This window comes from Myxine glutinosa, chromosome 12 (genome assembly GCF_964187855.1).
Source record: "Myxine glutinosa chromosome 12, kmMyxGlut1.1, whole genome shotgun sequence".
Classification (NCBI taxonomy): Eukaryota; Metazoa; Chordata; class Myxini; order Myxiniformes; family Myxinidae; genus Myxine; species Myxine glutinosa.
Window position 1 is genome coordinate 41,490,702 of NC_136272.1, and position 11,179 is coordinate 41,501,880.

The following is an 11,179-nucleotide window of genomic DNA, read 5'->3' on the forward strand; positions in this document are numbered from 1 at the left end:
TAAAAAATAGTTGGTGGTTGGTTTCAGTAAGCTGACATGAAAATCCTTTTTAAATTTGAAGTCAATCGGATGAAAATTGAGGATTTTAGAAATTCGCAAAAAAGGGGCTGACCTTTGGCCTATGTTGAACTTTTGACCTCAAAAATATATAGGATTTTGTCGGAACACGAACTCTATCCCCTTTTTTTTTTTTGTTTTTTTTTTGTTGTATACTGAATCAAGGCTCGTGAAAGAGCTGACATTTACTTCACAAACAAATCAACCAGACAAACAAAATATATAAAAAGAGGGAGCGGAAGACAAGATGGGGAGAGAAGGGGAAGCACACAAACACTTGAGAGCACACAACATTTGAGAGCAGGGAGATGTGTGGGAGGGAGAGGGCTTGGGGGGGGGGGGGGGGGGGTGGGAGAAGTATAAAACACAAGGACACCAAGGACTTCCAGGACAAAAGTTGGTATTTCAAAAAAGTGGAATTGGGGTGAAATTAGTGGGGGTAGAAAAGATCAAGGTTTTGGATGGGGGAAGATAAGAGATGGTGGTGAACAGCTGTTTTAAAGATCTGGAGGGTGGAGTGGGATTGAAGAGAGTGAGGGAGTTTGTTCCAGAGGTGGGAGAAAAGAGGAGTGAAGGTGAGCAGAGAGTCTTAATTTTGGCAGTTTAACCATAAGAGGGTTGCAGGCAGATCTTGTGCGACCTGTAGGAATATTTGCGGGACAGAGCCCAGAGAGACCTGGGGGGGCAAGGCCAGAGAGGAGTCGGTAGAAGACGGAAAGACCACCAACCTGCCTGCGGTGAGTGAGAGAGAGGCCCTTGGAGTTACCTTCATCGCGGGAGATTACAATGATTCTGAATGCTTTGGTTTCAACATCGTGAAGACGAGCTAGGTGTGAGGCAGGAGCACCAGCCCAGAGGGGAGAGCAGTATTCCATTGAGCTGCGGATGAAAGCCTTGTATGTGGTGAGGAGCTCATGTGTGCCAAGGAAGGACTTCGCACGACGGAGGATGCCCAGTCGGCGACTGACTTTGGAGGCCAGATTTGAAATGTGGTTTTCCCAGGAAAGATCATGGCAGATAGTGAGACCCAAAAGCTTGAGTGACAGAACTTCTTGGAGAGGATTATTCAGAAAGTGGATGGGAGGGTTGTCCAGTCGGCCTTTTCGGAGAGACATCGTAAGAGTGTGAGATTTGTCAGGATTGAAAGACATGTTCCACTTGTTTGCCCAGTCTGTGATTTTGTCCAGGTCTGCATAGAGTGAGGAGGCTGCAGACTGCAGATCTGAGGGATGAAGAATGGAGCGACAGAGAGTAGAGTCATCAGCAAAGAGATAGAGAGGATTTTCAAGAGAGTCAGAGAGATCATTGATAAACCACCTTTAGGTGTTTTAGGTGTTTAGTCAGAGAGATCATTGATGAAGACCAGAAAAAGCACAGGGCCCAGAACACTGCCTTGGGGAACTCCAGCCTCAACAGGAAGAGGAGATGAGAGAAACCCATTCAGGGCCACACGTTGACTACGACTAGAGAGGAAGTCCGCCAGCCATGCGTGGAGATTTCCATGGATACCAAAAGAGGAGAGTTTGCTGAGCAGAGCGGGGTGCCAGACCGTATCGAAGGCACGTGATATGTCAAGGGAGACAGCTCTAATTTCCTGTTTGGCATTGAGGACCTCCATCCATTGTTGAGAAAGCAGAAGCAGCATGTCCAGAGTAGAGTGACCAGGTCTGAAACCAAATTGATGATCAGAGATCAAGCCATTGGAGAAGAGGAAAGATTTCATATCTGAAGCAATGATGGATTCCATGACTTTGCTGATAATTGGGAGAAGGCTGATTGGTCTGTAGTTGCTGGGATCTGTTTTTGCACCTTTTTTGTGCAAAGCGGTGATGTTGGCAGATTTCCAAGCAGATTGCAGATGACCTTGAGCAAAAGAGAGGGTGAAGAGAACAGAGAGATGGAGTGAAAGAGCAGAAGAACAGGATTTTAGGACCCGTGGGCTGATGCCGTCAGGTCCAGTTGCAGAATGAGAGTCGAGGGTTGACAGAAACTTTTCCACCTTGTCAAGAGGAAAGGACACAGAATCCAGGAGCAGCTGGGTACGACTGTGTACGGTGGGTACAGAGAGGGATGGGTTTTGGACACAAGATTTAGAGGCAAACACAGGGTTGAGGCATTCAGCTTTTTCACGTGCGGAGTCAGCCGTGTAGCCGTTTGAGGTGAGGGTGGGGATGGAGGGGGAACTAACACCAGAAACAGATTTGACCAGACGCCACCAGGATTTGGAAGAGGGAGACAGATAAGAGAGTTCTGTCCTGAGAACGGAGAGATATTGTTTCCTGGCTCTCCTGAGGGTGGACACACACTTGTTTCGGGCTTTGTGAAATGAAATGAGATTTCCTTCCGTTGGATGTGCTTTCCAGGAGACGAAAGCAAGTTGTTTCTGGGCAATAGCCTCACCACAAGATTCCGTGTACCATGGATGGGAGGAAGGGTATGACAACTGAAGACGAGATGGGATAAATCTGTGCATGAGAGAAAGCAATTTACTTTGGAAGAATTCCCAGGATGAGTTGATGTCAGAGGCGGTAGAGATGGGAGACCAGTCCAGATGAGTGATGGCTGCTTGAAGACCGTGCCAGTTGGCCTGAGTGAAATGCCAGACTCGTCGACGCTGAGGAGGCTCTCTGAGAATGGTCAGAGAGATGTCCACTTCAACAAGCACATGATCAGATGAGCCAATTGGAGCAGAAGAAGAGCAGCAGACATTTTCAGGGAAGTTAGTCATAACCAAGTCCAGAAGAGAAGATTCTCCGTTGACTGAGATCCGGGTCGGGAAATTGACAGATTGTGTCAGTCCCAGTGAGTCACAGAAGTCCTTTGCTGAAGAGCCATGGCTGGTGAGAGAGGTACCCACACCCAGCCAACTGGCATGGTGACAATTGAAATCACCACATATGAGGAAGAGAGAGTTGGGATGGGTAGCTAGAAGTTGGTCCATATTATCAGACAGCGAGATGTAGATGGAGTCATCACTGTTTGGTGGATGGTACAACACACATATGAACAAAAGGTGGGAGCGAAGGGGAAGCCGTAGCCAAAGGTATTCCTGGGGGCGAGGTGGAGAGAGGGCAGTGCAGGGCGAGTGAGGAAGAGAGTTTTTTATAAAGATAGCAACCCCCCCTCCAGGGCGAGGCTCAGGTCTATCAAACTGGAGGAGGGAGTAACCTGGGAGAGATACCAAGGAATCAGAGACATCATGAAGGAGGAAAGTTTTTGTTAAGCAGATCACGTCTGGTTTGTCAGAAGCAACCTGTATGGAGAGATCAGTCAAGTTTGAGCGAAGGCCCCGGATGTTTGAGGTCCATACTGTTAAAGAAGAGGAAGGGGGAGCATCGGATACAGAACTGGGGGGGGGGGGGGGGGGAGCGGTAGGGTAAGATGTGGCAGAGGAGGAAGAGGTAGGGAGAGCTGTTGAAGGTGTGTCAGAGATTTCAGAATAGCTTGGAGAAAGGGAAGAATGGGGCGGACAAAAGGTTTGATGGTGATTGGGTGAGGCGCAGTGAGGTGTTATTTGAGGAGGGGGAAGAGTGAGGCAGAAGGTTGAGGGAGATGAAGGTGAAAGTTGGAAGGGGGAAGAAGTGGGGAGAAGTGGGGAGGACGCTTTGAGGAGGAGGGGTGAGAGGGGAGTCTAGGAGGGGAGGAGTGAGGGAGAGTCTCGGAGGGGAGGGGTGTGGGGGGAGTTTAGGAGGGAAGGGGCAAGGGGGGAGATATGAAAGGGATGGGTGATGGGGAAGATTTGGAGGGGAGGGGCAAGGGGGAATATTTGAAAGAGATGGGTGATGGGGAAGATTTGGAGGGGAGGGGCAAGGGGGTGGATTTGGAGGGGAGGGGTGATGGGGGTGGATTTGGAGGGGAGGGGTGATGGGGAAGTTTTGAAGGGGATGGGTGATGGGGAAGTTTTTGAGGGAAGGGGTGATGGGGAAGTTTTGGAGGGAAGGGGTGATGGGGAAGATTTTGGAGGGGAGGGGTGAGATTGGATTTTGAAAAATGTATGATTAAATGGGAAACGAACATTTATTGCAAAATGAGTTTCTTCAGACCTTCGAGTCAAAAATACGTTTGAGGACGCTGAAGGAGGGGTGGAGTTCTGGAGAGTTTAGGGAATGTATGAAAGAGGCACTGTAACTGTAAGAGATGGAATTTTTTTTTGGAATGAATAGATTTGGTGAGCAAGTCAAAAGCATCCTTTTATAGAAGAAGAAGAAAAAGGTGTTATAGTATATGACAGAATACAGTTCTTCAGGGGACAGTTGAAACATTTTTTAACGACGTGAACACGTGATCACGAACAACGTGGTCGAAGAACGAACAAACAAATAAGAACGAACAACGGATAAGAACAGAGAAGGCAAATTTTTTTTTTTTTTTTTTTTTTTTTTTTTTTTTGAGTCGAGATGAAAACAGAGACAGAGACCAAACGTGAAACGTGAAAAATAGAGACTGAAAGTAATTGCGAGCGCAATCGAAGAACCGCTGAGACAGAAACAAAGCCTCAAGCCAAGGTCAGACACTGTAGCCTACTAGTACTACACTAGGCCTCAGAATACGCGACACGAACTAACCGACGATTCTGTACACAGGTATGAAAAACCAACACCAAGAATACCATGAAAGACACACCAATAGTTACACACCGAAAGAAAGATACAGTTTCGACAAAAACACAATTGTGAAAAGTTACTGAACTTCGAAAGCGTGCGCACATGGACAGCTTTGAAGAGACGTGACCTCCAATCTTGCGCATGCGCATGCACTTTGGTGAAGTTTCTTGAAGATCGGTTTAAAATTGTGACCTGTATGCAAGTACAAGTGAGCGGACTGACAAACACAAACAAACAAACAAACACACACACAAACCGGAGTGATCAACATACTTGCAAAAAAACTAAATAAAAAATTGCCAAGTAATAACGCACAAGACCAACCAATATACTTTATGCAATATACAATATACAAGTAACAAACAGACAGACAGGGGTGAAAACATAACCTCCATCCACCTTCGTTGCATCTACCTTAGTTGCAGACTCCATCCACATTCTGGAATTCAACTTTTTAGATTTAATTGCTTAATAACCTTTCTATCCAATATTTGAAGCTCGTGGGAAAATGAAATGACAGAGGTTTGAAAGCTGATATGCCTTGCAAAACCAGCGACTATGCAATGTACAATCAATGATATGAAGCCCCAAACCAGTAACAAAGATTAAGATGCTATCTTAGAGAAATGGAGGTATGGACAAAATTGAACAGAAACTGTAGATATGGTGAGGGGAAGGCTAGAGAGATTCGAAAAAGGACAACCGAGTGTAAATTATTGCATTTCTAACGAGAACGACACTCGGTAGACAGCATTCCTCCACCAGGCTGAATGGTTTGTTTTGTATCACATTGATAGGCTGGATCGACATCCGGACCTGAACCAGGTGTTGTCACCTACCCAACTAATCCACCAAGTTTTTTTTCATAGTCCGTCCACAACGTTTTTTAATATCATACTGTATATCGTTTTTGAGCCTATCTCCCAATAGTGAAGAATTATTTTTCAAATTCTCCTATCTGGATTTGGCTTTTTACCAACGTAATCCATTTGTCCTGGTCAGATACCCAACCTGTCCATCATGTTTCATTCAGATATGAATTTGAATGAGGATTGTAGAAAGTGACAAAGACATCCTCACAAACTGACAAACAGGTGAATAAATATCCTCCGTCCACCTATGGTGTGGCAGGTAAAAAATAATTTCTCTCGTCAATGAATTTTAACGATTGGTGCTTGGGAAGGTTGTATCTCTCTGTTGGTCTCTATTTGTTGGTTGAAGACCAATTTGTTGTCGGTCCAGATCGTCATTCTTAACAATCGAGAGATTGGACCAAGAACGATATGCAGCACGATATTCAAAAAAGTTGTTGATGGGTTATGACAAAACTTGGTGGACAGGTTGGATGTGTGACAACGACGAATTGATTAGATTTTGGTGAAGGTCCATGTCAGGATACTAGAATCTCTTAAGTGATTCTTAACAATTGAGAGATTGGGCCAATATGTAGCACGATATTCAAAAAAGTTGTGGATGGTGGATGAGTGGTGAGATGGTGGTTATGACAAAACTTGGTGGATGAGTCGGGTATGCAACAATAATAAGCCGATCAGATATCTGTTCAGGTCCGAATGCAGATCTGGCTGATCCGTTGGATACAAAACGTAAACTGTTCACTGTTCAGCCTGGCAGAGTATGCAATGTAGATAATAAGGTATGCTCTCTATCAATTGCTGTTCTTGTTATATGTTGTGTTTTTTGAAGCCTTGTTTTATCATGATTGTGCCAAGAGGTTCACTATAGCAAATGTAACATATTCCATCATTTATAATATATTTATGGCTGGAATTCAAACATCTTTGTGCTTTTTCATATATGATATTCCCTGCCACTGCAAAATGCTGCTCCTGTTACTGATTTTGAAATTCACACTTTGCTGCTAATTTCTCAAATAAGTTATGCATAAATATTTGTTGTATGTACCCACAGAAAAAAAAAGATGCAGATTTTCTACCTTTCTTCAGGCGAGATGCCGATCATGACTTGGAGGTATGTCGTAGTTTTGCGCTTGCTAGCGCTGACTATGGGATGAAAACCTCCTCCCATTCAAACATTCTGGATTTTGATACTGGGGTAAATAAGACTTCAACTTGGAACAGAAAAATTGAAGACCAGAGCAAGGTTTGGCGACAGACAAGAGGAGCTTCTGTGGAGATGCAGAAGCTTTCCCAGAAAGAGAAAAACTATCGGCTTGATGGCATCGACTTGGAAAAGGAACGTGAACATAATTTGGATCTGGAATCGCGAAGTACGCCTATCAGAAATGACAATGGTGAGCATCGACTGGAGAATCGGCAAACTACTGGTTTGTGCAACAGTGATCTTGACACTGGCCTAAAAGAGTTGACCCACCTCATCTTGGCAAAAAAGCATGACAGTTTGCCAAGCGGCCTAATTTCACCATCAAATGCATATGGAAAGTCTCCTACCCTGCCATCTACTATTTCAGTACCGCAGCCTCCAGACTTCCTGCGGTATTCTTTGAGTCATAATGCAAATGACCCTCCACCAAACGTCTTTGGTAATGAAGTCTCTCCACACCATCAACGTTATTTTCCTGAAAATAAAACTTCTTCAGAGCCATTGATTGATGCTCGTATGAATAGCAGTTCTTTAAATTTGCATAACATGTCAACCAACCTTTCTGCAGCACAAGGCCCATCTGTCTCACATCAAGACCCATACCATTCAGATGAAACTGCCAAGGATATTTATGATCCCATGGAAGTGGATGAAAACGCTGCTTTATGTTCAAACGATCTAATAAACCGTAGCATCATTCGTTTTTCTCTCACCCCACCTCGCCACTTCAATGCCAGCAGTGATGATCAAGCTCGTATGCAGGCAAGCCAAAGAATCTGGGAGACATCGAAATCTATAGAGCCTGAAAGGTTACAATACTTGGAAGACTTGAGTCCAAGAGAAACTGAAAGCCAGAGGAGCCAGAGATCTGGTACCTTTTTCGGCTCAGGAGACGTAGAACGTGGGACATTGAGGTACGTGGACGGTTGGGATCGGGTGAAGCCTGAAAGCAAGGAGAGCCTAACATATGGAGAACTTTTGCCTCCAAAAAATATTGAAGAAAGGCACTTAAACGATTGGGCCCCAGAAGGACATGAGGACCAGGGCAGCGTGATGTATAGAAGAGCCATGGGGTCATGGGAGCGTAAAGGCCATGAAGGATTGGAACAATTTGATGCCTGGGCTCCAATAGAGCCTACTGACCAGCAAGGTTTGAGACGCTGGATGAACCTGCAGCTTTGAGGAGCCTTATGGTTGAGAAGATGAAAAGGATGGTGCAGCCGGGACAGCAGTATGCCTGGATGGTGGAGGAACATGGTCTTGTTGGAGAGCCTGGAAGGTAAAAGACCAAGGGATACACAAGTAAAGTAAACCCAGACACAGGAGAAGGCCACACAGCTCATAAGGCCCTTGTCATCTCCCCCGGATAATGGAAACTGGCGACGTGTTGAATTTTGGAAGCAAACTAGACTGTAGAAAAATACTAAAAGTATCAGGTCGATGACCTCCAGTGGTTCACTTGAAGGCTAATGGATTGCATTCAGGGTACAAAGTGGACCCATTGGTTTGGTTCAGTGTTGCACCATCGATGCTTGAGGGGTTGTATATTTTGTTAATAAAGAAATGAGTATGGTCAAATTTTTTTTCTGGTTTTGAACACAAAAGCTGTGAAGGGAAGTTGCACAGCAGATTCATAATAATCCCCCTGTTGGGTAACATGGAAAAAAGAAAAGAAAAAAAAGATGCAGATTGGCATTCAAAATTGACCTATTTTGGTTACATTATTGTGTGACTTTCAAGAATTTTTTTTCCAAAATGAGACCTGAGCCTTAAGTCAATATTTTATGAAGCATTTTGATTAGAAGGTTGAAGCCTATGGTGCTTCCAGACCCAGGGGGTTGTTGTTGGATATTCACATCAGTACTGTCGTTGGAATCAACCTGACCATTGTAAATTGCCTCTTTTATATTGTGATGTCATTACAGTTAATAAAAAGCTCCATCTTCAATCGCAGAGTGTTTACATAATCATAAATGAAATGGGCACTAATTAAAAGTAAAGGTTATCAGAACAAAATAAAATCCGATTTGATTTTGAAAGTGTTTCAAGACTGCCAGGCTGCAAGATCTTGATTATAATGGATAACCTACTTGCTATACTTCTTCACAAAGTTGTAATTCTGCCCATAATAAATATCAACATTCCAGTTGCTGAAAAAAAAAGAAAAAAAAGAGGTTATGTTTTTGCCCCTTTTTTCCAATTTAAGGTTTTAGTTAGGTTATGTAGTTTAATGATGCCGTCACGATAGAACTGTGCATCCTGCTGACTTAACTGGTCCTTCACAGTGGCGTTGACCTCATCGCCGGAAGGAAAAATGTTCTCCGCGACGGTGTTCCATTTGGGGAAGTGATGGAAATCTGACGGAGCCAAGTTGGGGCTAAATGGCTGGTGCTGTAAAGCAGTGAAACTGATGCGACCATTTCTTCAGTTTTGGTCTTTCCATCTGAACCTAGATTGTGCATTGTCATGCTGGAGGAGAACCATCTGCTGCATGTGAGGACAAACCCTCCAAATTGATGCCTTCAGTTTCTTTAAAGTTTCAATGTAGCGGTCAGAGTTGATGGTTTAAAATATGGTTGATGGTACCCTTTGGCATGAAATACAAATGGATATTCATGCATCAATGCAATCAGCATCATACACAACTTTAATTCGCCGATGAATGCCCATAGAAGGCACGTTCTCTTCTGTTAGAAACTTTATAACTGCACGCTGCTTCATCCGCACTGACAATGCCGTGCTGCCCTCTGCCATCTTGATTGACATAGCACTGAGACATCTAGTATCAGAATCATGAAACTCACATCCAGTGGTGGAAAGAATGAATGTGTGGAATGTTCTTTATTTCATTTCAATGGCTTTCCCTGTTTTGGAGAAAAAGAATAGGAGGCAGTACTTTTCAACATGCTCTCGTAAATTGGTGCTTGTGTGTGTTCAAACGTCACTGATATTTGGACATTTAAAAATGGTCTACAAGATTTATGATCCATCTAGCAGAATACAACCCCATTCCCGCTCATAAAGGAAGTTGCATTACTGCATTATGGATTCAAATTATTGGGATTTTTGCACATTTGTAGGATCAGTTCTGTGCATTCCTTTACTAGCATTGTGAAATGACACCCAGAAAGCAATCCTCTGAAGATAAACCTCCTGTGATCGTCCCTATCACGATCAGAATCGGGGATTATGAGAAGTCAATTCTGCAGAGAATGCCAGCACGCAAAAATCAACGCTTCCCAGTCTGCACCACTCATGTGTCCTGCACACGAGTGGGCCCGTATGGCCGAAGTTGTCGAGAGACTCACTTGGATGGTTTTGCCTGTGCTGTGCATTGATCTGTGGGGATTTGAATGTTTCGCCTCTTTCCGATTTTTGCATTTGTGACTGGAAAGAGTTTGAAGCCAAAATGCTGAAAGCACATGTTGCAGCAGAAGCACATGTGCGTGGAAAGTTTGAGCAATTGGAGGACTGTGTTTTGTCCTGTTGCACATGCCAAGATAATATTCCATTGTCTGGTCCTGATGCTCCAGAATAAAGTGCTGGGAATTTGCAGCAGCCTTGCAAGAACATGCAGTGATGAGAAAGTGGGATGATTTGTTGCACCTACTGGCTGGCTGACAGCCTCCACTCCATGTAGGGATTCAATGCCAGTGTGGCAATATCTGCTGTGTGGCACTTCGAGGAGGATTTTGCCCAACTGTATGCAGACAATGCAGAGAACATTCCAGATAAAGTCTGAAATGTACATGAGACTGGCTTTTATGGGAAGATCTCGAAAAAAGACCCTGGTTTTAAATCTTCAAAAGACAGGTGACCTTCAGGTTTAAATCTTTAGGTGACGTTTCAATGCTTGGGGACAAACTGAGTCGAGCCTTGCTCGGGGAGAAAATCCCAATGTCCTCGGGCATTTAAGAATGTGAGCACGACTCGTCATCCAATTCTGTGGTTCCAGAACAGCAAGGTTTGAACGGTTTTGCCCACCTCTCCTTGATGACTGGTTGGTGCACACTTTCAATCTTACTGTGTAGGCTGGGCTTGCTTTGGGCAGTGCTGCAGCACACACTGCCATTTCAAGAACCAGCAGAACTTCACTGTTATCTTTCTCCCTGCAAATGCTACGATACATCTTCAGCAACGTCTTCATCGAGTTATCAGCAACATCAAAGCCCTTTGCATGAATAAATTATTCAGTCGTTTAGCCCTTGTTGGCAAAGAACGAGAAGCCATTTGGACGTTTTGGAAAAAGTATGGCGTGGTGGGAGCCGTTTGACATCGCCTATGTATGGGGGATGGTTACTAGCACTGCCTGAGCAGTGTCTTGATACTACTATGGCTGACGTGCAGCGAACCGTCCAATGTGGATGATGTGCACCAAATCTCCAGAGAAGAGCTCACAGCTGGACAGCAACCTGCTTCATCGAGTGCCACACCAT

General features: G+C 44.4%; 1 protein-coding gene across 1 annotated transcript in view; it reads left to right on the plus strand.

Moving 5' to 3' along the window:
- The window catches only part of LOC137437940 (uncharacterized), a 45,950-nt gene extending 37,259 nt beyond the window's left edge, over nucleotides 1-8,691 (plus strand). The window contains exon 4 of the mRNA XM_068132713.2: nucleotides 6,591-8,691. Coding sequence (XP_067988814.2) covers nucleotides 6,591-7,925 — 1,335 coding nt within the window. The 3' untranslated portion in view covers nucleotides 7,926-8,691. The remainder of the gene's footprint in view (nucleotides 1-6,590) is intronic.
- The last annotated feature ends 2,488 nt before the right edge of the window (nucleotides 8,692-11,179 follow it).